The 26,642-nt window shown below is 53.8% G+C and overlaps 15 protein-coding genes across 15 annotated transcripts; 8 read left to right on the top strand and 7 right to left on the bottom strand.

Annotated features, from left to right (window-relative positions):
* Window positions 1-40: 40 nt before the first annotated feature.
* Window positions 41-1,813, bottom strand: BX661DRAFT_207329 (Gti1/Pac2 family-domain-containing protein; the record flags this gene model as incomplete). Its single annotated transcript, XM_051538658.1, has 1 exon — window positions 41-1,813. One exon carries the CDS (start codon window positions 1,811-1,813, stop codon window positions 41-43), a length of 1,773 nt encoding a protein of 590 aa, XP_051389270.1.
* A 1,182-nt stretch (window positions 1,814-2,995) lies between these two features.
* BX661DRAFT_226475 (uncharacterized protein) lies at window positions 2,996-4,887 on the bottom strand (the record flags this gene model as incomplete). Its single annotated transcript, XM_051538971.1, has 2 exons — window positions 4,737-4,887; window positions 2,996-4,592 (listed from the first exon to the last, which is right to left on the bottom strand). Coding segments are annotated over exons 1-2 (1,665 nt in total), but the record flags the coding sequence as incomplete, so codon positions are not given.
* A 681-nt stretch (window positions 4,888-5,568) lies between these two features.
* On the top strand, window positions 5,569-6,668 carry BX661DRAFT_135847 (kinase-like domain-containing protein; the record flags this gene model as incomplete). The annotated part of the gene is made up of 2 exons (XM_051532665.1): window positions 5,569-6,028; window positions 6,055-6,668. Coding segments are annotated over 2 exons (1,074 nt in total), but the record flags the coding sequence as incomplete, so codon positions are not given.
* A 52-nt stretch (window positions 6,669-6,720) lies between these two features.
* On the bottom strand, window positions 6,721-7,890 carry BX661DRAFT_200437 (domain found in IF2B/IF5-domain-containing protein; the record flags this gene model as incomplete). The annotated part of the gene is made up of 1 exon (XM_051538412.1): window positions 6,721-7,890. The coding sequence occupies one exon, from the start codon at window positions 7,888-7,890 to the stop codon at window positions 6,721-6,723; it is 1,170 nt and encodes a 389-aa protein (XP_051389267.1).
* Window positions 7,891-8,371: 481 nt separating this feature from the next.
* On the top strand, window positions 8,372-9,867 carry BX661DRAFT_187568 (ATP-dependent RNA helicase FAL1). Its single transcript, XM_051537246.1, has one exon. The coding sequence runs from the start codon at window positions 8,632-8,634 to the stop codon at window positions 9,823-9,825; it is 1,194 nt and encodes a 397-aa protein (XP_051389266.1). The 5' UTR covers window positions 8,372-8,631; the 3' UTR covers window positions 9,826-9,867.
* Window positions 9,868-10,296: 429 nt separating this feature from the next.
* BX661DRAFT_187566 (peptidyl-tRNA hydrolase PTH2-domain-containing protein) lies at window positions 10,297-10,970 on the top strand. The gene has a single exon (XM_051537245.1). The coding sequence runs from the start codon at window positions 10,370-10,372 to the stop codon at window positions 10,904-10,906; it is 537 nt and encodes a 178-aa protein (XP_051389265.1). The 5' UTR covers window positions 10,297-10,369; the 3' UTR covers window positions 10,907-10,970.
* Window positions 10,971-11,657, bottom strand: BX661DRAFT_187565 (HD domain-containing protein). The gene has a single exon (XM_051537244.1). The coding sequence runs from the start codon at window positions 11,585-11,587 to the stop codon at window positions 10,976-10,978; it is 612 nt and encodes a 203-aa protein (XP_051389264.1). The 5' UTR covers window positions 11,588-11,657; the 3' UTR covers window positions 10,971-10,975.
* A 108-nt stretch (window positions 11,658-11,765) lies between these two features.
* On the top strand, window positions 11,766-14,590 carry BX661DRAFT_187562 (uncharacterized protein). Its single transcript, XM_051537243.1, has 2 exons — window positions 11,766-13,178; window positions 13,700-14,590. Exons 1-2 carry the CDS (start codon window positions 11,988-11,990, stop codon window positions 14,492-14,494), a joined length of 1,986 nt encoding a protein of 661 aa, XP_051389263.1. The 5' UTR covers window positions 11,766-11,987; the 3' UTR covers window positions 14,495-14,590.
* Window positions 14,487-17,922, bottom strand: BX661DRAFT_60035 (uncharacterized protein). Its single transcript, XM_051539305.1, has 2 exons — window positions 15,599-17,922; window positions 14,487-15,448 (listed from the first exon to the last, which is right to left on the bottom strand). Exons 1-2 carry the CDS (start codon window positions 17,652-17,654, stop codon window positions 14,625-14,627), a joined length of 2,880 nt encoding a protein of 959 aa, XP_051389262.1. The 5' UTR covers window positions 17,655-17,922; the 3' UTR covers window positions 14,487-14,624.
* Window positions 17,923-18,269: 347 nt separating this feature from the next.
* On the top strand, window positions 18,270-19,342 carry BX661DRAFT_187559 (lysozyme-like domain-containing protein). The gene has a single exon (XM_051537242.1). It carries the CDS (start codon window positions 18,355-18,357, stop codon window positions 19,204-19,206), a length of 852 nt encoding a protein of 283 aa, XP_051389261.1. The 5' UTR covers window positions 18,270-18,354; the 3' UTR covers window positions 19,207-19,342.
* On the top strand, window positions 19,343-19,810 carry BX661DRAFT_187558 (cytochrome C oxidase copper chaperone-domain-containing protein). The gene has a single exon (XM_051537241.1). The coding sequence runs from the start codon at window positions 19,448-19,450 to the stop codon at window positions 19,694-19,696; it is 249 nt and encodes an 82-aa protein (XP_051389260.1). The 5' UTR covers window positions 19,343-19,447; the 3' UTR covers window positions 19,697-19,810.
* A 654-nt stretch (window positions 19,811-20,464) lies between these two features.
* BX661DRAFT_187557 (phospholipid methyltransferase-domain-containing protein) lies at window positions 20,465-21,242 on the bottom strand. Its single transcript, XM_051537240.1, has one exon. The coding sequence runs from the start codon at window positions 21,163-21,165 to the stop codon at window positions 20,551-20,553; it is 615 nt and encodes a 204-aa protein (XP_051389259.1). The 5' UTR covers window positions 21,166-21,242; the 3' UTR covers window positions 20,465-20,550.
* On the bottom strand, window positions 21,243-22,240 carry BX661DRAFT_187555 (uncharacterized protein). Its single transcript, XM_051537239.1, has one exon. It carries the CDS (start codon window positions 22,100-22,102, stop codon window positions 21,479-21,481), a length of 624 nt encoding a protein of 207 aa, XP_051389258.1. The 5' UTR covers window positions 22,103-22,240; the 3' UTR covers window positions 21,243-21,478.
* Window positions 22,241-22,951: 711 nt separating this feature from the next.
* Window positions 22,952-23,707, top strand: BX661DRAFT_187554 (uncharacterized protein). Its single transcript, XM_051537238.1, has one exon. It carries the CDS (start codon window positions 23,176-23,178, stop codon window positions 23,623-23,625), a length of 450 nt encoding a protein of 149 aa, XP_051389257.1. The 5' UTR covers window positions 22,952-23,175; the 3' UTR covers window positions 23,626-23,707.
* Window positions 23,708-25,729: 2,022 nt separating this feature from the next.
* On the top strand, window positions 25,730-26,128 carry BX661DRAFT_146042 (uncharacterized protein; the record flags this gene model as incomplete). The annotated part of the gene is made up of 1 exon (XM_051533145.1): window positions 25,730-26,128. A coding segment is annotated over one exon (399 nt), but the record flags the coding sequence as incomplete, so codon positions are not given.
* Window positions 26,129-26,642: the final 514 nt, after the last annotated feature.

The raw sequence follows: 26,642 nt of genomic DNA, 5'->3' as shown, positions 1-26,642 counted from the left end.
ACATTCATTGAAAAGATATACATTGAGACAAAAAAACACATTATTTGTCCTCTTGACTATAACTAGCACATTCAATCTGGCCACGGTGCTGCGGATTTACCATTTGCGATGATGATTCGGGATTTTGCACAACAACCGGCTGCTGCTGTTGTTGCTGTTGCTGCTGCTGCTGTGAAAACCCGTAAAGCTGGTTAAAGTACGACATCTGATCTGCTGTCATCTCCAGCGCACCAGCAGCTTGCAGCTGCTCACCAAGTTCTGTCCTAATCAGCAGCTCCTCGCTGGCGTTAAACGCTGTCGCATCAGCCATACCCTGTGGTGCAGCATATATGTCTTCTGACGATAAATAATGCGGTTGCGTAAAGTTGCACTCCTGATTAGTGGTATTATCGTTACCAACTCCTCCCCCCTCTCCTCCTGCTGCTGATATTGCTGTGCTGAACAGGTATCCGGCGTGCTTGTCAAAGGCCAAGGAGGAGGCCGCTGATGGCGTAAAGTTGGCTAGGGCGGCGGCTGTGGCTATGGCATCGGCGGATTGGAGAGACAGAGGTTGGAGCTGCGCTGATGATTGGGTGTTCATGTTCTGCGTAGTGGGAATCTGGTAATCGGGGGTTGCCATCATCTGCGTCTGCATGAGCAAAGTCTGTGACAGCATTATTCCTGGTGGAAAAATTTGGCGGTGCTGTTGTTGTTCAGGTTGTGGCGGCGGCGGCAGCGACGGTAGCAGAAGCTGCTGCTGCTGCTGGATGCTAGCATCTGCGCTGCCAAGATCTTGGGTATGAGTGGGCAACGGCATGGGTGCTGTAGTCTGCGGCATCGGCGACGATGACGAATACAAGGGCTGTCTGCCTGCAAATCGAACCGAGTCCTCGTTTTCTTCATCCACATCCGAGTCATAAATATTGTATGCGTCGCCATCATCCCCGACGACCTCGATCTTGACGGGTCTGCGGAACCTCTGAATGCGCAGCAAGGGCAGCGGCAAGCGCAGGTTCCTCAGCTCCTCAATGTCGTCCGGCGTGGGCAGCACAGCGGAAGTCTCGGCGCGGAAGTAGGAAATAAGATGCTGCTGGTGTACCCTAGGCACCCGGGGCACCCTGTCGCCATCCTTGATTTTCTCCAAATACTCGGCCTCGTTTTCTGGAACAGCCAGCGAAATGGTGCGTTTCATCAGTCCGCCACTCTTTGGATAGAACACACCCTTGTTATTGGCGATTGTCCCAGGGCGTTTGTACTCGCTGCTACTGCTGACCCCATTTCCGCAGCCACTCATTCGCAAGATTTCGTTGGCTCCTTCTTGGTTTGGCTGCAATTTGCGGTCCAGCTCGCGGTATACAAGAAAGTTGCCTAGGATGCGCGATGGTGTCCAGAGCCGGCCATCCGTCCATCTCTTCATCTTGGCCTCCTTTTCGTCGAAAACAACGATGGTGCCGTCGTTGATCTGCTGTTTCTCGCTCTCGTTCAGTCGCCGGATGACGCGTGGAAGCACGGATTGGCGGCACGCCTCGAAGATCGTGAGGGCGTCGCGTGTTGTTTGCACGTGCATCCCGGTGACAGTGAAGCAGGAGCCGATCCCGCCGATGATGACTTCATCGGGGTTGGTGTCGAGCGAGCTCAGGACGGTGTGGGGATCGATGGGCGCTGAAATGGGGGCTGGAAAAGCAACAGAGATGGCGTCAGTCTCAGACATGGGCGCTTGATGCGCGGCTGACGGTGGAAGAGTCGGCGGCCAGTGTTGCTGATGCTGCTGATGCTGGCTGGCATCCGCGCTTGGATCTTGATTGTGTGGGTGAGGATAACTGTCAAAGGGCATTTTCTTTTTTACAAAATGAAATACAAAAAAGATGCTTCAGTTGGAGGGAGAGAGAGCGAGAGAGAAAGGAAGAAAAAGAGGGAAAAGATAGACGTGCTATACAGGCAGGAAAGAGCACTTTAATTTTTATTTATTCTCAAAAGACTATAAATGCTAGAAGAAAAGCGCTGGATGTTTGCAACATTTTGTTTCTGCAAAAACATATTCTCAAGAGCCAAAAAACAGCAGAAAAAGAAATTCGTCTCTTACTCACTCAGTTGGCTCTCTCATATCCCTTCTTAAGCTAACCTTAAACAGGGCTACGCATTCATTCATTCATTTATTCTTTTCTCACATAGTTTTTTTTTTGATTAGGGAAATTTCATATAACGTGGATGCGAGAATATAAAGAGACTCTGATATTTTTATTTCATTCGGCAGAAATAAAATGAAAAATATCAAAGTAACCTTTTTTATTTATCTCCAATCCAAAACAAGTAATGTTTGCAATACACACGGTGTTGCATATTTTTCCGTTGTGATTTTCTGATGATCATAGAAAGAAAAATAATTCAAAGTAAAAAAAGAAGGAAAAAACACGAGATTATACTCGCGTATGAAGTCTTCACCTTGGGGGCGGAGGAGTGTTGTAACCCCTCGAGCAATTATTAAACATTTACACAAAAACGTAAAGAAGTTGTTTTGTATCTACTGATTCCAATCAACACTAACGCCAGAAAACGAGTCCAAAGCCTCAATCCCCTTCATGGCATTCTCAGCCTCCCACCGCGCCTTGAATTTAACAGCAAACGTGAAGGGCGGCTCATTCCGATCCTCGACTTTATCAATGCCCTCGACGTCGCCAAACTGAGCCATCTCCGAGTCCAATCTGACTGCTGCGTCCTGCCCGACCCCGCGCAAAACAAGCGTCCGCGGTCTCTTGTCCAAACTCATCGATCCACGGTTGACCATGCCGCCGCGCATGCTGCCGCCACGCCCACTGCGCATGCTAATAGCGCTGCTGCCAACGCTCAGGCGGTGGGCCTCGTCCTGAAGCGCCCTGAGTTTGATCTCCAGCGCCTCCTTCTCGCCCTCCAAGGAAGTGGCAGTGGTAGTGGCAGTGGTAGTGGCGACAGAGGATTCGGCGGTGGCCGCCTGAGCTGCTGCTGCCTCTTCGGCTGCCGGCTCGGGCGCCTTGAACTCTGCTGCTGCTGCTGCTGCCGTTGGCGCTGGCTTGGGCTTGCGGATATCGTTCATTTTCTGCTGGATCTGGGTGATCGAGTCCATGATGATCTTGCGTGTCTGCGGCGACATGTCCTTGGTCGTCGTCAGCTTCTTCATCAGCTCCTTCTGTTGCTCCACGTACTTTTCGATCATCTCTGCCATCTTGATAGCCGCTGACTTTGGCTTCCACACTGGTGGGGCCGCAGCACCACCGAGGGCTGCCGCTTGTTGGGCCTGTGCCTGGGTTGCTGCTGCTGCTGCTGCTGCTGGCTGTGCTGAGCCGTGCTGGTGCTGCTGCTGTGCGGCGGCGGCAGCGGCCAGGGTGGGATCGCCGGCGGATGTGAGGCTGAGTCTGGCCGGGTGGGCGCGCACAAAGCGGTTATTAAAAATAGCGTCTGGGCTGTTCAGCGCCTGGTACTGCGCTGAGGGCTCGGCAAAGTCGACAATGGCGTTGTGCTTGTGGTAGTCGATCCGTGCCTCCGTCACTGTTCCAAACTTGGAGAAGAATGCGCGCACAGCAGGCTCTGACAATGATTCGTCAGGGATGTTGTTGACAAAAACAGCCGTCTGTGACATTGGCTGCATGTCGTGGGCCCCTTGCTGCTTATGTTGCTGCTGAGGCTGCTGCATCATTGGCGGCTGCATCTGCATCGGGTAGCTGCCCTGGCGGTACTGCTGCTGCTGCTGCTTCTGTTGTTGCTGCTGTGGGAGTGCGTTGCCCAGAGGCATCATGAATGGCGGGCGCATGCCAGGGGGCATGAACGGCATTTGGTTCGAGCCCGGGCCCTGCGCCTGGCCCATCATCTTTGCCTGCTCGGCCGTGACGTGAGCAAACCTGCAAGAGTCACCGCGCTGGCAGCTGCCCTTACGCATAAAGTCGTAGCACGGACGAAGCTGCCTCTGCTGCTGCTGCTGCGGCTGCGGCTGAACGTTCTGTTGAAAGTCCTGCTGGTTCTGGTTCTGGTTCTGGTTCTGGTTCTGGTTCTGGTTCTGGTGTTGTTGCTGCTGCTGGGGCATCGCCCCGACTCTCTGCTGGTTGCCAGGGAAATTGTTCGGTGCCGATTGCTTCCGATCATTAGCGGGTTGCAAGGGGCCATTGAGCAGGTCAATATCAATATCGCGGTGCTCCCTAGCCGGTCTCCGCCTTTCAGGGCTTCTCCGCCTTTCCGGGCTCCTCCTCCTGTCAGGACTCCTCCTTCTATCGGGACTCCTTCTGTCCCTATCACCGTACCGGCTGTGGCGTGCCGACGGGCTCCTGCTGCGTTTCCTGCCGTTGCTCCTATCTGGAGACCGTCTGTCGGACGAACTACCGCGCTGTGTGCCCTGGTGCCGCTCGGAAGATCCCCGCACCGAAAACTCCGCCTGAAGTGCTGAAGGGGCTGCGATAGTAGCTGAGGCTGGAAGGTACTTTTTCGCGCTGAGCGCGTCAAAAAGCGTCTCCACAAAGGCGTCTGTTTGGTCGCCGAAAAACTCGATGAGGTCGGTTTTGCAGTGGTCTTTTAGCTCGGCCTCGCTCATGTCATTCTGCAGTGTAACCAGGATGTAGTCAGCCATTATGCTGGGGTCGGCATCGCACCTAGCAAAAAAAGAAGGGGAAAGGACAAGTGATTGTGTTAGTGAATGTAAAAAGGATGCATTGTTGGTGCTGCAATGTCAAGTTTATTTTATTTTTCAAATCAGCATTTCATTTCATTATTTTTCATTTGCTTTGAATGCTTACTCTTTCTCAATTTTGTTGAAGAGGAAGGTCTTTACTAGAGCCTCGTCCTTCTCGTCAAACAGTGCCATATTTTGTTCGGGTAAAAAAATATATATAATAGAAATATAAAGTGAGAAAGAAAGAAAGAAAGAAAGAAAGAAAGAAAGAAAGAGAGGAAAATTGAACTAAAAAGAATAAAAGACTACGGTTTTGTCAAGAGAAATGATAAAAAAAAAGATGTTTGAAATTTTGTATATAAAAAAGACAAAACGCGCGTTTTGTAAAAAGAGAGAAAAGGGGAGGAAAGAAAACAAGTAAAGGGTGAGCGGGACTGGACTGCAAACGTATTTTTTTTGGTGATAATTTTTTTTTGCTGTGCTCGAAAAAAAACATTAAAAAAATTGTATGTTTCGGCATACAGCTTAACCACGCGGCATTTTTTTTCGTTGGCTAAGAAAAAAAACCCAACCCAGACCCAAACCCAAACCCAAACCCAAAATATTTAATTAAATTAGTACGCGATCAAGCCAAGCCAAGCCAAGCCAAGCCAAGCCAAGCGCACTTATTTGATTGCGATCATCTTGATCATTTCATGCCAACAATGACGTTACATTTAACAACACGTTGCGAAAAACGGGCTGGAATCCGCCTTGCTCTCGCTAACGCACAGAATCTCTCGTTCTCCCCACGTAGCAGTTTTCAAAACAACATCAAATTGCACATATATATTCCTTTACAGCATAATTTATTTCTTTTCAAAAATATGTCGTTCAATTCGCTCTACTCTATCCTCGACGACCTCACATCCACGCTCTGCATGCGCCCGCTTTTCGCCAGCCAAAAAAGCCGGCAGCGGCTGACCATCAACAACATCGAGTACCGCATAGTGGACCGCCTAGGCGAAGGTGGATTCAGCCACGTCCTGCTGGGCGAAACCCCGCAAAAGACGCACTACGCTATAAAAAAGATGGTCTGCCACCGGGGCACAGACGCGCTAGCAATGGCAAGGCGCGAAATAGCCGCGTATGGCAAGTTCCAGCACCCCAATATCATCCGTATGGTGGACCACAGCATCATACATGATGGGGGGGAGGATGGCGAGAGGACCACCGTGTACATGGTGTTTCCGCTCTACCGCCAGGGCACGCTGCTCGATGCGGTCCGCCGCAGCCAGGACACAGGGCGGCCACTGGACGAGGACACCCTCGTTCGTCTGTTTCTGGGCGTCTGCGAGGCCGTGCGGCACATGCACGAGTTCGGGGAGGGAGACGCGGAGACCGCGTATCGTCGGGGGAGGGAGACGCGGAGACCGCGTATCGTCGGGGGGATGCAGCCGCAGAGACCGCGTATCGTCGGGGGGATGCAGCCGCAGAGACCGCGTATCGTCGGGGGGATGCAGCCGCAGAGACCGCGTATCGTCGGGGGGATGCAGCCGCAGAGACCGCGTATCGTCGGGGGGATGCAGAGGCCAATGCCTCGGGGTACGCGCACCGGGACATCAAGCTGGCCAACATCATGCTGTCCGACGACGGCACCACACCTGTGCTGATGGACTTTGGCAGCGTTGCGCGAGCGCGCCTCACGGTGCGCGATCGCTCCGAGGCGCTGCGCATCCAGGACGATGCGGCCGAGCAGTGCTCGATGCTGTACCGCGCGCCGGAGCTCTTCGACGTGCAGCGCGGCTGCTCCCTCGATGAGCGCACGGATGTCTGGTCGCTGGGCTGTCTTCTGTTCGCGCTCGCCTGGGGCCACACGCCGTTTGAGCATCCGCTTGCAGGCGGCGGCGGCGGGCCTGGCGCGTCCATTGCGCTGGCCGCAATCAACGCCAACTACACCGTGCCGCGCGATAGTATCTATTCTGGCCGTATTGCGCGGCTGGTCGCGTTTATGCTGGAGCCGGACGCGGCCAAGCGGCCGTTTGTTCGCGACGTGGCTGAGCTGGCCAGAAAACTATACCATTGATAACCGTGAAAAAGATAAAAGAAACTAACTGAAAAAGCTGCGTCTACGCAGAGTCCTCGTCAGAGTCCTCCTCGTCGGCCTCCTCGAGCCACGTGATAAAGGGCTGGGCGGCCCTGTGGATCTGCTTGGCGGCTTCCTTGTCGACGTACTTCTTGGACGGCTTCTTGCCCCACTCGAGGAACGCGTCCTCCTCGACAACCTCCTCGTCAAACAGCGCCTTGAAGATGGCCGGCGCCTTGGGCAGCAGCTTGTCCATGTTGGCCTCGATGACGCGCTCGAAGCCGCCGATGATGGCGCGCTGGTGCTTGTCGCTGTCGCCGAACGCCATCAGGATCTTGTCGCGCTTGGCCACGTTCTTAACAACCGACGCCGGCTCGTCGAACAGGCACATGATGACGACAACCAGCGCGCGGTGCTTCTTGTCGAGGTCCAGCTGCTGGGCCTTCTCGAAGATCTCGCGGTCCGAGGCGTCCTTGTTGGCCTTGATAAAGTCGCCCAGCAGGTCATACGGGTCGGCCTCCTCATCTTCACCGCCGGCGCTCAGCTTGATCCCGCCGGAGAGCACGCGCTGGCGCTCGGCGACGGCCTCTTCGGACATGTCGAGCTGGATGTCCCAGTCGTCGTCGTCGTCGAGCTTCAGGTTGGCGGCGTCGCCGGCTAGCAGCTCAAAGTCCTTGTCGTCGCCGCTGTTGGCCTCGCTGCTGCCGCCATCCTGCGCAGGGTTGCCGTTGGTTGTGGCCGACGCGTGCTGGCCTCCCTTCTTCTCCTTGGGCGGCGGGTTCTTGATGATGTACGTGGACAGCCTGTGGCGCATGTCGACGTCGGTGCACTGGCCGCAAGCCATGCACCGGCGGATGATGCTGTGCTCCCTGGTGATGATCAGATCAGTCTCGGGGTTCTTGCAGTTGCCGCACAGCACGTACTTGTCGATGAAGGTGAAGAGGAGATCCTGCAGCTTGGGCACCTCATGCATGCCGTTGACAATGTACTTTTCGTTCTTGTCGTCGATGTTGACCTGCGCGCCGAGCTCGCTGCCAAAGAACTTGGTGGCGTACGCCGGCGGGCGGCTGAGCGCGCGCGAGACGTCGATGATGTTGGGAAGCACAGTCTTGATGCCGTTCCCCTTGCCCTCGACCTTGCCCTGCAGCCGGGGCATCTTGTAGCGGTAGAACTGGTCGGTTGTATCGCGCCGGATGTTGATTTGCCCAGACATCTTGGAAGTCGGTCAGTTAATAAGAAATAGTATTAGCGATGGGTTTTCTGGTATATAAGCGTACAGCTGTGGTTGTTGCCAGGGCGTCGATAAATGTTCTTGAAGTTCTCAGGCATGAACGAGTGAGTCGAGAAAAGAGAAAAAAGGGTTCTGCTCTGATTATCGAGGAGTGAGAAATATACTATCTTTTCAATTCAGCTGAAATTGAGATTGGAATAATAAAAAAGTTTTTATTTTTTGCTGGTTAGCTTTGCAAAAGAGAAAAAAAGCCGTTTATAAAATATAGCTTGAGCAAATGACTAAATTCGCTGTGAATCTTGTAGAAAAAAATGTAAAGAGTAGTAAAGTATTTTGCAGAGAATAAAGAGAAAGGAAGAAAAAAACAGTTGAGAGGACAGACGCCAGACTTTTTCACATTTTATTTTCATTTACTAAAATTAAGGACTTGCATGATTTTTTTTTTTTGGGGGGGGAGGCTTTGTCACAATCAATAGCAGCAAAATAAAGCAAAAACAGCAGAAAAATTTTCTTTTCCTTCTTGCGCCCAGCCTTCCCATCGGCTTTATTTTTATTCTGAGTATCTTTGCGCAAAAGGGTCACTTGGCCTTAAAAAGAGATATTTGCCATTCCGTAATCCATTTCATATGCTGTTACAAATTCCACCTTTAATTTAATACCTCGCCGCCATTATTCGCTGCCTCCCCCCTTTCCAATTCATTCCAATTCACACAACAAATAGGCATGGCGTCCTTTGACCGAAAAACCGACAAGGCCACGCATTTCGAGACCAGCAAGGGCATCAGCGTGGTCAGTTCGTTCGACAAGATGGGCCTGAAGGAGGATCTGCTGCGCGGCATCTACGCATACAACTTTGAGCGGCCATCAGCCATCCAGCAGCGCGCCATCATGCCGATCATCAGCGGCCGCGACGTCATTGCACAGGCGCAGTCAGGCACAGGCAAGACCGGCACGTTGGGCATCTCGCTGCTGCAGCGCATCGACACGGCTCTGCGCGAGACGCAGGCGCTGGTGCTGTCGCCGACCAGGGAGCTGGCGACCCAGACGCAGGGCGTCGTGGCAGCGCTGGGCGACTACATGAGCGTGCAGTGCCACGCGTGCATCGGCGGCACCAAGATGGCCGACGACATGCGGCGCCTCGAGAGCGGCGTGCACGTGGTATCGGGCACGCCCGGCCGCGTCTACGACATGCTCAAGCGCCGCGTGCTGCGCGCCCGCAACATGAAGGTGCTGGTGCTGGACGAGGCCGACCAGCTTCTTGATCGCGGATTCAAGGATCAGATCTACGACATCTACCGCCACCTGCCGCCGTCCACGCAGGTCGTGCTGCTGAGCGCGACGCTGCCGGGCGACGTGCTGGAGCTGACCCAAAAGTTTATGAAGGAGCCCATGCGCATCCTGGTCAAGCGCGACGAGCTGACCCTCGAGGGCATCAGCCAGTTCTTTGTCAATGTCGAAAAAGAGGACTGGAAGTTCGAGACGCTCTGCGACCTGTACGACTCGCTGACCATCACGCAGGCCGTCATCTTCTGCAACACACGCGCCAAGGTCGACTGGCTGACCAAGCAGATGGAGTCGGCCAACTTTACCGTCGCCGCCATGCACGGCGAGATGCTGCAGAAGGAGCGCGACTCGATCATGACAAAGTTCCGCCAGGGCACGTCGCGCGTGCTGATCACCACCGACATCTGGGCCCGCGGCATCGACGTGCAGCAGGTGTCGCTGGTCATCAACTATGACATGTGCATCAACCGCGAGAACTACATCCACCGCATTGGCCGCTCGGGCCGCTTTGGCCGCAAGGGTGTGGCCATTAACTTTGTCACGTCCGACGACGTCAAGCTGCTGCGCGACATCGAGCAGTACTACGGCACGCAGATCGACGAGATGCCGATGAACGTGACGGATCTGTTGTAAAAAAATTAAATTAAATTAAAATTAAGTTAAGTATTTCAGGGCTTTGTATTTGCACAGCTGTGATAGAAGTCAGGAGGCCTAGCGTGCTTTTTCGATGGAAAAGTTAAGAGATATCGAGCCACTATATCGGCAAGTATGGCTAGACCAAGGCTCTGCGGAGGGGGTGGTTTTGCTTTTTAATATGGGCTGGCCTACTGCGGGAAAGGGCTTTTTGATTTCCCGATTGGCGCAGCCAGAGACAATGCCCTGTGTACATAACCTTGTAGTTTGAATCCACAGAGCCATGTAACAGGTTTAAATCAATATATCCATGCAAGCTCACACTCAAGGTCTCCCGCCAATCCTAATCTCCAATCTCCAGTCTTTAATCTCCAGGCAGCCGATTAAGAAACTTTACTTTACACAGAAATCATCGCTCCCGTTTACTTATATGCCTGGCGGGGGTTTCCAAAAGGTTTGTCAGCTTCTTTTGTCCTTTGTTCTTTCTCTTCCTTCTGGGACATTGCAATTCATTTAATTTCCTTTTTATTCTTCTTTTCTTTAAATGTCACTCAAGGCCCTGCTCGAATCGGCCGCCACAGCCAAAATCCCGCTCTGGCAGGTACTGCTGTTCGGCGGCACCACACTGCTCGCCCGCCGCCTCCTGCTGGCCCGCGCCATCCATACCACCACCGCAGCCCCGGGCGCGTCCAAAAAGAAAGCCAGGGAGGCAGAGCCAGCCGTCACAGAGGACACCAAGCTGGTGCTGATCATTCGCACTGACCTGGGCATGACCAAGGGCAAGATTGCCGCGCAGTGCTCCCATGCCACACTCGGCTGCTACAAGCGTGCCCTCAAGCAGGCGCCCGCTATGCTCAGAGCCTGGGAGTACTGTGGTCAGGCCAAGGTCACGCTCAAGTGCTCCAGCGAGGAGGAGATGCTGGCGCTGCAGAAGAAGGCCCATGAGATGGGCCTTGTTGCCCAGTCCATCTGCGACGCTGGGAGGACACAGATCGCCGCTGGGTCGCGCACTGTTCTGGGCATTGGCCCCGGCCCCGTCTCCCTGGTTGATTCAGTCTCGGGCCACCTCAAGCTCTACTAAACATTTTACCATCCATTATTTTGTATTTCTATTTAAAGCGGGTAATAAAAAGACATATGAAAGAAACCCTTAGTTTGCACTGCGACGGCGGCGATAGATCTCGTCCACCCACGCCTGTACCTGCGGGTGGCGGAAGATACCCCTGGTCGAGGCAAAGAATGACTCGAGCTCCTTTGCGTCCGACTTTTCGTACTCCATGGCCTGCTGGATCATCTCACACTTGTCCAGATCATGTACCAAGTGCGACTCCATTGTAGCGTCGTCCTCGTACTCGCGCCACAGGGATTCAATCTCCAGCGCCTGTGCCGAGCTGTCCAAAGTTTCGACCAGCTGCTTCATGCCCTGCTCCTCCATCTCACGCTTGCGCTCCTTGCTGACGCCGTCGAAGGGCGTGATGTCTCCAACCAGCGCCTCGGCGAGGTCGTGGACGATGGCCATTTTGATACACCGTGTGCGGTCCAGTGATGAGTCCTCGATGAGCATAGCCATGATCCCCATGCGGTACATGTGGTCGGCGATTGATTCGGGCGACTGAATGCCGTTATTGATCCAGCCTGTGCGCTTGGTCCGCTTGAGCTGCTCAACCAAGCTGAGAAAGTCGATGACGCTGCTGGCTGCCGTCGAATAGTTTGTTTTTGCTGTTGCTGTTGTAGCTGTGGCTGTGGCTGTAATTGATGACATGGTTTGATATTATCAGTTTTTTTATGTATTTGAATAGAGGGAAGAAAAAGAGAGAAAGAGAAAAATCGTCTGATCGAAACTTTGCTTAACAAAATAGCCAAGATAAAAAATAAATGCGCGGGTGTGTAATAAAACAATCAGTCCAACGCATGCATTTAATAAAAAGTTTTGAATAAAAGTTTTTGCTCGCGCCCTTTTTTGTCTTTGCAAACCCTCGATTTTAAATTCAAATCCAATTTAACATTTATATTTGCCCATACAACCACACCCACACACTCACTCACCCCCAAGGTAAGACACTTGTTTTTGTTGTTGTGCTAACGAAATACATTCTTCTTCTACCAACCAACTCGCACTTAGAACACACATACAAAAATATATACACGCATACGCGCGCTCAATGGACCAAACCTCACAGCTTGCAGCCGGCAGGCTGGACGACTTTGGGCTTGTAGACTACGAGTCACCAAGCCTCGGCCCTCAGGAATCCCCTCAGTTTGCACCCAGCTATACAGCCGACGCACTGCCAGAACCCAACGATGAACTCATCGACTATGAAGAGTTTGATGCCGACGAAGACGAAGACGAGTTGGAGCATCAGAGTGAGAAGGATATCTTGGAGTTTCCGGATCAACCAGCGTCTGACGACCACGATAACCTTGAGCACCAGGATAACCTTGAGCACCAGGAGTATGCTCTGGTTGAGGCTGAGCAAGAGCACCTTGAGCAGGCTCAGCTTGCATCTGAGCAGGAGAAGCGTGAGCAGGCTCAGCTTGCATCTGAGCAGAAGCAGCGTGAGCAGAAAGCGCTCCAAGAACATCCTGAGCAGGATCATCTGGGGCAGGAGCACCTTGAGCAGGAAGCGCTGCAAGAACACGAACGGCTTGCACCAGAGCATGGTCAGGGCGAGCTTATCGGGCAGCAACAAAACGAGCTGATTGAGGCCAAGCAGGAGCACCACGAGCACGGCCTGATTGAGCTTGAGCAGCAGCACCAGGACCAGTCCACTGCTGAAAAGCACTGGACTGATGGTCTGGCGCAGCCTGAGCTAGTAGAGGAGCAAGCCTATGGCGAGCAGTTCGAGTTTGAGCAGTTTGAGCAGCTTGAGCCCCCCGAGCCGCACGTGTCGCAGCTGCCAGCTGCGGTCAGCGACGCCAGCGCTAACTTCGCTGTTAATGCCAACGACGATGTCCAGACAATTGGCAGCAGCGACAACGACCACGATGCCTTTTCTGAGCTCCCAGTGGCTGACGGCGACAGCATTGACTTTGACGCGCCCGACCACTCGGTGATCGACCTCACGCAGGATATTCATGAGCCCAAAATTGACGTTGACGTTGACGCTGAGACTGAGACCGAGACCGAGCATCAGCTCCGGGGCTTGCGTGTGCCTGAGACCTGGGTGTTTAGCGACGGCGAGTGGATGATTTACCTGGGCCCTGGCCAGCCGTCATACAGTGTGGATTACCAGACTGCTTTGTTCGAGATGCCGCTGGATCAGCTCATTGTTGCCCTTCACAGCGACATTCTGCTCAAGGAGGACATGGAGCTGTCGCTGGAGTTTCCGTCATTGGCCTTGGTCATCGATCAGGTAATTTTGAATTATGTTTGTTGCACCAATGCCTCCCTCTTGTGCTTTTTGTATTTTGTCTTTTGTCTTTCGCCTTTCGCCTTTCGTCTTTTGCCTTTCTTCCCTCAATTTGCTTTGCTGTGTTGTTCGCCATTGCGCGCGAGCACAATGGATATGCGAACTTTGATTCAGAAATGTGGGGAGGGGAGGGAGACGAGGGAAGGTTATAACGGTTCGTGTGCTCCCGGGCCTTCTATTTTCCACTTCAACAATCATGCTTGAAGTGTTACGCACATGTCGTGGTTTTCGTACTGCAGCCTTTTTTGGAATTACTTTTGGGGGACTTTATTTGTTTAATCCAACGCGCTCGCTCTGCAAAAAATATGCCTGGCTGCTACTACCCGCCCATTTCAAGAAGAGGAAAAATCAACTCGCAACAATTGTTGTGCTTATTTTTTCGGTCAGTTGTCAGTGTGTGTAGGCCGTGCACTAACAACAAATATTTTCTACTATTTTTCTTTTCATCTCTTTGTTTATCGTAGCGCGATCAAGAGAGCGCCGCGCTCAACCTTGCTCAGATATATAACTGCCATGTCGCAGCCGTCCGCCTGGGAAAGGTCTCTGTTGACATTCTCAATTCGCCTTATTTCTCCTATTCATCTTCGCAGACATTTACTCCTTCTCCTGAATCTTTTGCCTTTATTATCCACACCCGCCCAACCGTTCACACCACCATCTCCCGCATCATGCAACTTGTTGACGAGCTTGAGCACATCGACAGCGCAGGCGTGGACGCTCACGCCGAGCACGGCCATGACTACCAGTCAGAGGACGACGAGCCCACGACAGTGCCCAACGGGGCGTACGAGCACAATGCGGAAGATGAGGATGCAGAGGAGCCCAGTGCCGCTGAGCTGCTCCTCGGCGACGATAGTCTCGGTGAGGAAGACGAGGACGAGGACTACATCTCTGAAGGCGAGGACGAGGGCGACCACGTTCTCGGCCCCGATGCCGTGCGGGCTGAGGCTGACTATGAGCTTGTCGACGATTACAATGGGGAGGACGACGATGACGAGCATGACGATGACGAGCATGAGGACGACGATGACGACGAGGAGGCTGGTGACGATTTCGAGACGCACGTCGACTCGGATACCGGGTCGCCGTCGAACAAGCGCGCACAGGACTTAATTTCCACGAGCAACCACACCGACGACGAGGCCGATGTCAACGATGATGACAACGAACCGCCGTCTGCAAAGAGAGCGAGGGGCGCTGCCCAGAGCGCGCTTGTGGAGGAGCAGCAGCCGGTCGAGGACATTGCTGCCGAAGCGTAATCAGTGATATTTTATGTTGTTTGTTTATTTTATATTGCGAGGTGAAATACACCCGCATTACCTTTCACTATATTGCATTTATATAAACCATTTTATATTCATATATATATATTATTTCTTCACTGCTCCTTCAAATGACATTGTGTTCGAGCATGATACTGACGAGCCTTGAGCGGGACGCCGCAGCCTGTGCGTGCAGCTCGGCTGAAAGCCTCTCGCATTGCGCCTCGTCAACAAAGCGCAGAGAAACATCCAGTGCACGCTGAGAACCGAAATATGTATACGTCAGTTTCTTCGGCACCTCCCTGTTTTCCAAAGACGACGATGGCGGCGGTGGCATCATCGTCGTTGGCGTCGCTGTAAACTTACTAAAGCTCTGCACGCGGTGCTTGGCCGTCGCCGTGTTGATTCCGCCTAGAGACTGCGGCCTGGGCGGATAAAACGGCGCGGGAAACGGCGTATCCTGCAATCTCAGCACGTGCAAGGCACCGGCCGCTGTGGTCTCTGTGCTGCGTGTGACCACCACATCGGCCAGCGGCCACACGAGCTCCTGGGTGTTTCCTTGGTTGATATACAGGCAACCGGAGTGGCAGGCAATGATGGCGGGGAATCCCAGGCGCGTTACAGATTTGGGCAGTGCGTGTTTGCCGTAATTATCAATGACGGTTACAGACTCGGTTACGTGTGCGGTTTCTGCTGGCGGTGGTATTGATGAGCTGGAGGCTGGTGGCTGGGTGCCGAGCCATTTGTGGAGGTCGGGGGCGTAGAGTCCACGGACATTTGCTGATGCTGTTGGTTCGCCTGGCTGTTGGTCAGGACTTAGCGCGGCGCGAAGACGACGGAGGTGGTATGCCTGGTGGATTGATGCAGCCAAAACAACGTCTTGCGGCGTGTCGCTCTCAAAGGGCGAATGCATGTGAGCAGACTGCACCGACATGTGTAGATTTGACCGGCCTACTGATGGTGGCGGTAGTGCTGGTGGCAGATTAGTGGTATTTTCAATGACATTCTGGTACTTGTCTTCGGGATCAAATATAAAGCGGCCCTGCGACTCGACTTTATTTCTCAGCATATCAGCGTTACTGTTGGCGAAATCCACCAGACATTTGACTAAAATCTTCCATGATCCACGCGCGACCATGTTGCTGGCATCGGTATCAGTATCGACGTCGGTATCGGCGTCGGTATCGGTATCGGCATCGGCATCAGTATTGGCGGATGTTTTTGTTGTTTTTGTTGTTGTTGTTGGTGTTGGTGTTGGTGCCAGGAGCATTGCACGCAGCTCTGCCGAATGCGCATAGTGTGCCTGCTCGAGCTCATCGGCCATCCCTGGATCCAGCACGATCTGCCCGCGGCTATTCCTCGTCAGCTGCACCAACAAAAGCGCGGCAAGATCAATAGTAATCCAATTGTGCGCTGGTGGCGTATCCGCCAGCACCTGCATCATGGAAGTGACAATGGTCTGCGTATAAGGGGGCAGAGGCGCAACAGGAATCCTTGCTAGTGGCTTGCCACCAGAACCACTACCACCACCAGTATTGTGCATTGGCTGTTGCTGCTGCTGTAGCTGAGTCAGTGTCAACGTCATATCGGTCCTGCCAGACGACGAGAAACTGCGACAGTCAAGTACAGCAGTGTTTCCTGTCAGCGATTCAAGAAGCGCGCGGGTGCGCAGCATACGGCGTGGCATAAGCACTGATTTAACAAGGGTTGTCGGGCTGATAGCCTTATTGTTGAGAACCTCCAGCGTGGCGCACAGCCAGGGCATCAGCGTATGTGAGGACTCGAACGGAGACAGGACAAACGGATGTGTCAGCCGAGGAACATCCTCCATAGTGTCCTGCACAGCCCTATTGTTATTATTGCTGCTGCTGCTGTTGCTGTTGCGGATATGATGACCCGGTCTAATGCCGTACGGCTGCGGATCGTCACCGCTGTAGGCATCGCTCAGAGACCGCCTGATACCTCCAGGACTCTGCTCCCTGATTGCGGGCGAGTACACAAAGAGCGCGTTGATAGTGTCTGTGAGCAAAGGGGTGTACCGGATAATGGCGAAGAAGTGCGCGATAAACAGCGCCACGACTTGCATATACAGAGACTCCTCGTGCGATGCTCCGGCGCGCCAGCCGACCTCAATGGCATGCACGTATGTGCGGAAGAGTATGCGGTCGTTGAACTCGTCGGTGACCCTGCGGTTGATGCGCTCGACGCCCAGCCCGTATATATCGTTGAGGTACGCCAGTAGGCCCATGTGGTTCTCCAGAATCATGTCTATCGACGCCCAGACCTCCGAGACCTTTCCGGCTTGTTTGCCTGTGGGCAGGTCAACGAGAATGCGGAAGGCGTCGTCATATGAGTCCTTGAGCGTGTGCATGATCTGCTCCCAAAAGTGCACGCATCGGGCCGCGTCCAGGATAAACTCTAGCGCGCGGCGGTCGTTGATTCGGAAGACATTCAGTGTGATTGCGCGCACAGCCACGCGCACCATCGAGTCTGGGTGATCAAACAGCGAGATGGCTGTCGTGTACAGTGGGAAGTCATTGAGGTTGCCGTCGTTGAAGAAAAAGTGGATCGTGTCGGGCGTCAGCTTGAGCGACAGCGCCTTGAGGAATGCCACGTAGTAGGGCAGCACTTCATCGTTGTCTAGATCCATTGGCGTGGTAATCAGGCGATTTACAAAGTTGTTGGACAGCAGCGCATAAAGAAACCCAGTGTCCGTGATTCCGTCGAGAATGATGCTGAATGTCTGCAGCACCTGGACGGCGACAGCTGCCGAGACGGCTGTAGGCGGGCCAGTGTGAGTGAGCAGCCGCAGCATGGACTGATGCAGGTTTTGCTCTATTATCAGGCTGAGCATCTCGGGGTTGCGGCGGTCGCACCAGATGGTAAGCTCAGATACCTGGCGCACGCTCTCGACTATTCGGCTGCATGTCGAGCGCTTGGCTTTGGCTGTGCTGAGGTATTCGGCGAGGGTGTGAATTTGGTCACGGCGCTTCTGTGCGTCCTTGGCATTACTCTGTCTTTTGCTTGCCTCGTCCAGCTGACGTTGGCTTTGCTGCTGCTGCTGCTGCTGCTGCTGCTGTGGTTGTTGTTGTGTCTGGGGCTGTTGTTGTGCTTGGGTTTGTGGTTTGCCGAGAATATTGAGGAACTGCTCAAACATGAGAAATGTATGGTCCACGCAACGTTGGTGGAAGAAAAAGGAGAAAAAGGAATTAAATAACAGTATTAAAAAAAAGTAATGCAAGAATATCAAAGAGGCAAAAATAAAGAATAAAAATAAAAAGAGGGAAACTATTTCGCAAAAAAATGAGCATATTTGTATGGGTGTGGATGTGGGGGGAGAGAGAGAGAAGCAGAGTGATGATAAAAAAGGGTGACTGTCATTTGAACTTTGAAATCAAGAATACACTCTGCCGTGCCTCTCCCCCTGCTTTGCGCTGCGCTACAATGCTTCTGCTTTATCAGCAAAAATTAGAAAAATTAGGAGGCGTGCTGACAAAACGAAAATGATATTTGATGTGCGGAATGTGGAATGTGGCAAGTAGTAAGTGTTGTAGTCGGAATGTTTGTTATATTCTCGCAAGTGGAGCAAGCGGGGTAGGGGGGATGGACAGAATGTGAGAATTGACCCAATAACATTAGAAGCAATAGCGCCAAAGCCGGTTCAATTAGAGTGAACAAGGATCGGTAGACAGGATCAATAAATATAACATATAATGCCCTGTCATTTGTTTGTACTTGACCAACAGTTTAAAACTCCATTACAATAACACTATTCAACACCATTACTCCTATTCATCCTCGCTATTATTACTCTTATAAATTCGCTCATCAACTTTAAAAAAACACGCACTTTCTACATGTCTTTTTTATTTAGCATTGCTGCCTTTGGCAGAAGGCTGGCCACCAAGGCACTTTTGACGCTACTTGCTCTGCTCGTGTTATCTCGGCTAACACTTGGCCAAGACAGAACAAGGCTCAAATGCCACAGCCTGCCGCATACCGCCGGTATAGTGCTCCGGGCATACGACAACGCAGACATAATCGACATAGACTGCGAGACAACAACCAATAGCCGCGTCGGCAATACCACGGTATGGCACCGCACAGTGGACGGCTGCTACGTCAGCAATTTCTACTTTTACGTGCCCAAAGACGACCGCATCCCGCAGTGCACTCTGCTGGACAGCAAGTCGTCCTGCGAGCTGCCTAATCTCGAGTCCCTGAAGATCATCCAAAAGTACGAGCAGAAGGTTGTGACTCCGCGCAACGACGCCAATGGAAAGACGGTTTTGGGGTTCGGCCACCGGTGCGCGTCGCCTGGCTGCGGCGAACTGTCGCTAAAGTTTCCGATTGGCCAGAGGAAGGCACAGGCGGTGTTGCTGCTGGATATGAGCTTGGCCACAAGCTGTCTTAAGAACGCGATCAACGAGAGAATCGTTCTGGGCGACAACCAGTGGGGCGCGCTGGCTTCGTGGGTCTACGACATTGGGTGCCCAGCGGCTGCCAAGTCGAAGCTAATTACAAGGCTGAACGCCGGCGAGGAGCCCAACGACGTGGCTGCCGAGGAGCTGCCGCTGTGGAATACTGGGCGGGTGAGCGCTGCGCCCAAGTATGCTGAGAGGCGCGCTGCCGAGGTCAAGCTGTTTCTGGCCGAGTCGATCAAGGTGGCGCACCCGCGATGCACGTCGTTTCTGAGATTGAAAGAGTAATGATAGATTACAAGGAATAATGGCAAAATCTGGATCGCAGATTGCATCATTGTCGTGGTCATCCCATCATTCATTCTATCGGCCTTCCTTTTCATTATCTCTCCCCCTTTTTTATCCGCCCTCCGCCCTGACCCCTCCATCCATCAATCACGTCCAATTTTCAACACTCTTTCTCTCCTTATCCGCTCGTTGTTTTTTTTCTTTAATTTCAAATTCGAATTCCTATACCTATATTTTTAAAATGGGCGCCGGCCAATCTTCGAATCCAGCCCACAACATTCCGCCTCAGCCCTCGCCAGCGGCAGCGGCAGCGAACCCTAACGTCAATCCGAAAAACCCGAACGGGCTGAAGCCTTGCTGCGTGTGTCTTGAGACCAAAAAGGCACGCGACACGTGCTACTTTGAAAAGGGCGACGAGGCAGAGCAAAAGTGCCACTACCTTATTCTCGCTCACAAAAAGTGCATGGAGGACTTGGGCTTTACCATTTGAAAATAAAAAGACGGTTATTTTGTTTGGTCGAATGCTTGTATAGTTTGGTTGGTTCGTTGGTATTAATAAATAAACTGAGAAAATTAACATGGTGGAAAATTGAAAGAATCATACGCTGGAGTGGCCGGCATGTCATTTATCCGATCGGGATCAATAGAGATACAACATAATAATCACTAGCTGGTTTAAGCTGTGCTTCTAGTATGTCACAAGCTAGTTCAGAAAATGCAAATGCAGATGCAAAGCAGCTCGACTATTGTTTTAAATATTTGGCCTATAATTTTATTACCCAGATTTTGTTTCGCAGCTCACTCAAAAAAAACAGTATTCACAATCAATTTATTTATGATACCAAAAAATCATAAAACGAGGTGTGACATTTCACAGAATTCGAAGCTAGTGCTCAAGAACAAGAACAAAAGCGAGAGCAAGAGCAAGAGCAAGAGCAAGAGCAAGGCTGCCGTCGAGTCCAAAATTAAGCTCATGTGTTGGAACCGCGACATTGCGTCGGTGTGTAATTTTATTCTGGTATTCCTATATCGTTGCAAAATTTTAGAACGCCACTCAGCCCTCAAACGCTGTGATAGACTGCCGATTGATCCGAATGCCGCGTCCAAGCCCAACAAGAATGTATAAATGTTGTCCATTCCCGATATCAAGGCAGCTATTATTTACTGCCTGATATCCCAATCCTCCTTGGGTAAAACCAATGACAGCAGATGGGGGAACAACCAGGGCCTTTGTCCATACTCTCCCAACAATAATTACGGTTTTCGTGTTACTATCTTGTCGATTTAAATATAATAAAACTTTTAAAAAACAATTATTTATTACTTCCAAGCATTATTTTTATTTCAGAGCTTCTTCTTGTTGACTTTTTTCTTTTGGGCGTCCTCGCTCTCAGACCGCTTAGAGTAGATCATGGCGGTGAAGGGACCCTCGTAGCGCAGGGCGACGGTGTACACAAGCCACACATACGCGGTGACCACCAGCCCGGCGGGGCGCGCGTACCACAGCGACGTGCCCAAGAATGACATAGTCGACCCAACGTACATGGGGTTCTCCAGCACGTTGAACGGGAACCCACTGACGCGCTCGTTCATTAAAATGCCAAAGTAGTCTCCCAGAAATGTGCCCGTAATCCCCAGCATATACGTCGACGAGACGACAAAGGTCATGCCGCCAGCGAACAGCAAAATGGCAACGAGGCGCACGAGTGGCGTATCAAGGAGCGGCAACTCGGGCTGCTCGGCCATGGCGGCGCTGAAAAGCAGGTCGCGCAGAATGCCCAGGCCAAAGATCGTCATGGCTATGGAATAGCAGCCCTTGCGCCGGTCGCCGTTGAAGAGCGACGTGATCCAGTGTGTGTGGTACTCTTGGCGCGCGGCGATGTTCCAGAACAGCGGGTTGAATGTAATGCTGGCCAGCGACAGCCACAGCGACGTTTTGGAAAAGTCGACCAGAGACATTTTATGTATTTGGGGGGGATGAAAAAGTGGGTATAATATTGTTATGTTTTGCAAAGTGCAAGAAAAAAGTAGAAAAGTAGAAAAGTAAAAAACAAAGAACAAAAAAGACATTATATTCTACCGCTGCTGCTATCGGCGTGGCATTAAAGCACCGCGCGCGATTACAGCAGACTCGTTTCTACAGCGCATACACAATACGCAATACGACTTTCACATGCTCGTTAAAATGCACAAACCCCAATCCCACTCACAACACTAAACTTGCGCTCGCTCACAATACCGCGAGCCGGCATTATGGTCACAGCTCAGCCGATCACAGCTTCGGCTCGAGCCAGGCCTTCCATTGGTCCAGCCCCCATGAGCTCGATACGCCATCATCGCGGATGCCGTCAAAGACAACGGTGGGCGACACATGGATGCCCTGGGCGCGCGCCAGCTTGATATGATACTTCAGGTCATCGGTCACGGCATTGCCAACATTTTTCGCGTCAGCCGCGTCAGCCTGCTGGATATCCAGCATCTGCAGCACAGCCAGCTTGTCATCAACAGCGTTGACGCTGGTGGCGAGCTGCGCCAGCTGGCGGTAGATCTCGGTGCGTGAGAGGCTGACGGTGGCCTCGTCAAAGTACTCGCACTGCTTGTCAAAGAGCGCCGATGAGTAGAGCGCAAAGCCCTGCGGGTTGATCTTCTCGACGGCCAGGCTGGCCTCGTGTAGGAGCGTTGAGCTGGGGTGCCATGGCTGCACCTGGTGCCGGAAGATCACGGTGACCGGCGCCGGGCTGAGCGACCCGAGCCATGGGAGCACCTGGCCCTGCAGCATGCGCCAGATTTTGGCCGAGAAGGGGCACGTGTAGTCGAGGAACACCTCCAGCGTGTGGGCGCCACTGCTGCCGCTGAGCAGCTTGTGTCCGATAGCGTATGCCGGTGCGAGGGCCATGTTTTGGTTTCCCTTGCTTTGGTTTGGTTTGCCTTGCTTTGGTTTGTCTTGACGGTGCTGGGCTGGGCTGGGCTGGGCTGGGCTGAAGAGAGTTGGAAAATAAAATTAATGCAGAGGATGTCTCAAAAAACCGAAGCGAAGAAGAAAGGCGAAACAAACGAAAATAGGGCCTCGCTTTTCGTTACGTGGGTTGATCGCCGCCCTCTCTTGGAAATGGCAGTGACGCAAGCACCGCGGCCTCAGAGAGTGGGAAAAATACCAGTCAGAGCAGAATCGTTATTTTTCTGCAACCAACTCAACTGGTCTGGCTGATATTCTGTTCCCCCCTCCCCTATTCCGCCTTGGCCTTGGCCTTGCTTGGCCACCTTGCTTGGCCTTGGGCGCGGCCCATCAGCCCAAGGCCAAGGCCAAGTCAAACACTGCGATTCTCCGTCCTGTTGTTCCGCCCGTCTGCCCCCCCCCCTCACTTCGCTACTTTTGGGCTTTGGCGCGATGCCTGTTTGTGTGTGTGATCAGCCAACTGCCCAAGATTACTCTTTCTTTTTCTTTTCTTTTTTCTCACAAAGAACCCATCGCTTCCTGAAAAAAACAATACTACTAATAATTTTTTTATCCTATTCTTGTTATTGCTGTACTTAAATTCTAGCCTTTACATTATTCTGCAATTACTCTCTTTTTTCCACCTCTCATTTCTCCCAACTGTCACTGTCACTATCAATTCTTTACTTTTTACCTTTTTATCACTACTTTTATTTGCTATCTATACACAAAGTTCTATTCCTATTGTTTTTTCCGCATTCAATCCAAAATTTACTTTATTTCGCCCTTCTCCAACATCTCCAAGGTGCCGGTCTCTTGAATTAATAATAGTCGGTAAGTTCCCCCGCCTTTTTCTTGTTGTTTGTTGTTTTTTGTTGTTCTCCACAAGCCTCGTTTATTGCCACACTCCACAAAAATCCTTTTTACCCCTCTTTCTCTCTCCTTCGTTGTTCGTCTCCGCCATCTTCTCTCTCCGCACTTTGTCCTTGTTATTGGAAAGATGGAAAAGAAGCAGAATAAAACGCTTGCAAAAGATGTTTTTCCATCTGCTTGCTTGGGCTCTCTCCTCAATCAACAAAAAGTGTAAAAAAAATCCCCACGTTTCTTATCGCTTATTCCTCACCCGCATTTTATTGTTTTCCTTTGCTCTGGCTGTTTGTTTGCAAGAAAGAAAGAAAAAAACTTGGACGATAGCAGTAAACGAAGAAAAATTTTCATTTTCATATATAAGGTTGAGGGTGGCTTGGCCCCTTTGTCAATCTCGTTCCTTGTCATATTTCTGTGCATTTGGATATATTAGAGTCTCCTGTACAGTTGCATCTGTTCTGTTCTGTTGTGTTGTGTCTCCCTCCCCTCCTCCTATTTTAATAACAATAATAAGAATTGCTGTATCCCTTTATTTGGTATGCATAAACGCTGCAAATAAATATCTTTTTTTCTTCTCTTCTTGCTACTCTTGTTACAACCCAAGCTTTCCTCTCTAATATATACAAACTAATATATACATTTTGCTATACACCCAACCCACCACCACCATATCTAGACAGCATCGACAGAAGCGCGTCGCAATCATCACTCCACAGCAAAAAAACAAACATGGCAAGCTCAAACCACCAGCACCAGCACCAGCACCACCATCAGCAGCAACAGCACCACCATCAGCAGCAACAGCACCACCAGCAGCCAGAACGTCTGCCGGCGGGATTGCAGCCGCTCTTTGACTCGAGCGTCTCACTACCTTACGACAACAACCATATGAAGGCAGACAGCGCGCGCATCCTGTCTCCGCCAATCAACAACAACAACACTACCACCACCACCAGCATTAACAGCAGCGCTGGCTTATTGTCATCGCTGTCGGCAGAGGCCAACGCCAATGTGTTTGGGATGCTGCCGACAAACGGCCCGTGGGCGGTTGCCGACAACCGGCTGACAGCCGCAGCGGCAGCGGCCACCGCCTCTGCTTCCCAGCCGCACCACATGCAGGCAGCGCCAATCAACCGGCACCGCACGGGCAGCGTGGCGGCCAACAGCGGCCACGGGCGAACGGCGAGCTATGGCACTTCGCTGCTGGACACGCTGAACGAGGAGAAGCAGCATCGCTTCAATGGGACCGCTGGCGCCCACAGCCGGTCGGCGACTGGCGGCGGCAACGACCTCATCGGCCACCACCGCCAGTTCACGATCTCGCTGCTGGCCCAGGGCGACGCTGCGGCGCCAACCAACCCGTCGGCGTCGCCGCCAGGCAATGCCAGCCGCACAGCCGCGCATGCGCGCTCGCACACGCTGGCCACATCGCCACCTGGCCTTGGCACGCCAACGCCAACGCCAGCGTCAGCGCCAGCGCCAGCGGCCGCCGCAGTCAAACAACCGCTGCCGACGAACGCGTCGGGCATGCTTGGCGCCCACGCGCGGCTGGGCTCCCTGTCGGGCGGCGTCCCTGGCGCTGGCCAGCAGCTCCTATCGTCGTCGGCGCTGCGCAGCTCGTACTCGTCCACCTCGCTGCGATCGGCGTTTGCCCGCCGCAGCTCGCCGTCGCCGCACGCCGATGCCCAGCAGCAGCAGGCCGAGGCTGGGCGGTTGTTCGACTTTACGCCGTCGTTCAACGACGGCGTGTGGGGCCCGTCGGGGCTGTCGGCGGAGCTGGACATTCTGGCGACGCCCGACGGCAGCGTGAGCCTGGCCGACGCCATGGCTGGGCTCCGCGTCGAGGGCGCCTCGGCGGCTGGCGGCGACGCGTACGCCAGGATCAGGTCGTACAGCTTCAACAGCCCACCTGACGGCATCGACGGCCCCGACGAGCCCGACATCGACGTGCTGCACGCCGCTGCCAAGTCGCAGAATCCGTCGCTGGCCTTCCGCAAGCTGATGGCGCGCACGCACGCCAGATCGAAGACCATGGCCAGCCCGTTTGACAACGAGGCGGACGGTGGCAGCGGTGGCCAGCAGCAGCAGCCACAGTACCAGTACCAGCAGCAGCACCAGCAGCACCAGCAGCAGCAGCCGCAGTACCAGCATTCTCAGATGCATATGCGCACAGGCAGCTCGCTGGCAGGGTCGGCTGCGCACCGGCGCTCGGTGACCGGCAGCAGCAGCACGATCGGCGGCGGCTCCATGGACCAATACCACAGCGGCGCCGGCCACTCGCGCCAGCAGTCCGAAAGCGACGCCTCCACCGTGCACATTGGCATTGGCGGCGAGAGCGTGCGCACGGCGTACGGCCTGTCGCCCACCGGCGCCCAGCGCCCGCCCCTGCCGCCGGCATCGGCATCGGCATCGGCACCCGTAGCCGCAGCCGCAGCCGCAGCCGCAGCCTCGGCGCAGCTGATGCCGTCGACACACTCGCGCCAGCCATCAACACACACGCGCCAGCACTCGGTCGACCTCGACTATGGCGCGCACGCGGCGGACGGCGTGCCGACGCGGTCGCTGTGGGTGGGCAACGTCGACCCGGGGCTGAGCAGCCAGGACCTGGTGGCCATATTCGGCAAGTACGGGCGTGTCGAGAGCCTGCGCCTGCTGCCCGACAAGGAGTGCGCCTTTGTCAACTTTCTGCGCGTCGAGGACGCCGTGCACGCCAGGGAGGACATGCACGCGGGCGCGCGTATCGGCGCCAACACCGTGCGCGTCGGCTACGGCAAGGGCGAGTCGTACGCGACCGGCGACGCCCAGGCGATGCAGCCGACGCGCGCGCTGTGGATTGGCAACATTGCGCCGACCGTGACGCCCGACGCGCTGGCCACCGTTTTCCAGGCCTTCGGCGCCATCGAGTCGGCGCGCGTGCTGAACCACAAGAACTGCGGCTTTGTTAACTTCATCCGCCTCGAGGATGCCGTGCGCGCCAAGCAGGCCATCAACGGCAAGCCCATCGAGGGCCTGGTTGTGCGCATCGGCTACGCCAAGGTGCCGGCCGCCAAGAACGAGTCATCGCTCAAGCTGCGCAACCCCGTGCCTAGCGCGGCGCCGCTGACCGTGTCGGGCCAGATCGCCGAGGCCGACGCCATTGCTGGCACGACCCAGCGCGGCCTGGGCAGCGGCCAGGCGCTCGAGCCCGGCTTCTCGCTGGCCATCGACGAGGACCTGGTGGCCTTCCCCTATGCCACGCAGCTGCCGCAGCTGCCCGAGCCTGCCGTCTGCATCCGCCCCGACCCGGCCGACGCCAACCCCGGCTCTGGGCCTGCCTCTGCCGCCGTGTCGCCGCTGTCGCCACCGGCGCCGCCCTCGCCGCCGCCCCTGTCGTCGGCCGGCCAGCCGCTGGCCGTGCTGCAGCAGGCACGGCTGCGCGACATCCGCAAGCAGCTCGAGGCCGCCACCGGCAGCAGCCCGGTGCTGCCGGCCGCCGATTTCGACGGCATCTTCGCAGAGCTGATTCCGCATGCCGTCGACCTGTGCACGGACTACGTCGGCAACGTGCTGGTGCAGAAGCTGGCCGAGCGCGGCTCGCCTGGGCAGAAGCTCGAGCTGATCGAGCGCGTGGCCCCGCACATGGCCGCCATTGGCG

Source organism: Kickxella alabastrina, assembly GCF_025024165.1.
Source record: "Kickxella alabastrina strain RSA 675 chromosome Unknown BX661scaffold_26, whole genome shotgun sequence".
NCBI classification, from domain to species: domain Eukaryota; kingdom Fungi; phylum Kickxellomycota; class Kickxellomycetes; order Kickxellales; family Kickxellaceae; genus Kickxella; species Kickxella alabastrina.
The sequence above is the reverse complement of the archived record's forward strand: the minus strand, read 5'-3'. Positions and strand labels throughout refer to the sequence as shown.

Excerpts from the sequence above, each read along its gene's own strand:
- BX661DRAFT_187555 (XM_051537239.1), bottom strand. The coding sequence starts at position 22,102 with ATGGCCCTCGCACCGGCATACGCTATCGGACACAAGCTGCTCAGCGGC.
- BX661DRAFT_187568 (XM_051537246.1), top strand. The coding sequence starts at position 8,632 with ATGGCGTCCTTTGACCGAAAAACCGACAAGGCCACGCATTTCGAGACC.
- BX661DRAFT_187554 (XM_051537238.1), top strand. The coding sequence starts at position 23,176 with ATGTTTTTCCATCTGCTTGCTTGGGCTCTCTCCTCAATCAACAAAAAG.
- BX661DRAFT_187565 (XM_051537244.1), bottom strand. The coding sequence starts at position 11,587 with ATGTCATCAATTACAGCCACAGCCACAGCTACAACAGCAACAGCAAAA.
- BX661DRAFT_187558 (XM_051537241.1), top strand. The coding sequence starts at position 19,448 with ATGGGCGCCGGCCAATCTTCGAATCCAGCCCACAACATTCCGCCTCAG.
- BX661DRAFT_187562 (XM_051537243.1), top strand. The coding sequence starts at position 11,988 with ATGGACCAAACCTCACAGCTTGCAGCCGGCAGGCTGGACGACTTTGGG. Across the intron at positions 13,179-13,699 it reads TGGCCTTGGTCATCGATCAG|CGCGATCAAGAGAGCGCCGC; the intron begins GTAATTTTGAAT and ends TGTTTATCGTAG.
- BX661DRAFT_187566 (XM_051537245.1), top strand. The coding sequence starts at position 10,370 with ATGTCACTCAAGGCCCTGCTCGAATCGGCCGCCACAGCCAAAATCCCG.
- BX661DRAFT_187557 (XM_051537240.1), bottom strand. The coding sequence starts at position 21,165 with ATGTCTCTGGTCGACTTTTCCAAAACGTCGCTGTGGCTGTCGCTGGCC.
- BX661DRAFT_60035 (XM_051539305.1), bottom strand. The coding sequence starts at position 17,654 with ATGTTTGAGCAGTTCCTCAATATTCTCGGCAAACCACAAACCCAAGCA. Across the intron at positions 15,449-15,598 it reads ATGGAAGATTTTAGTCAAAT|GCCGGTCAAATCTACACATG; the intron begins GTCTGGTGGATT and ends CACCATCAGTAG.
- BX661DRAFT_187559 (XM_051537242.1), top strand. The coding sequence starts at position 18,355 with ATGTCTTTTTTATTTAGCATTGCTGCCTTTGGCAGAAGGCTGGCCACC.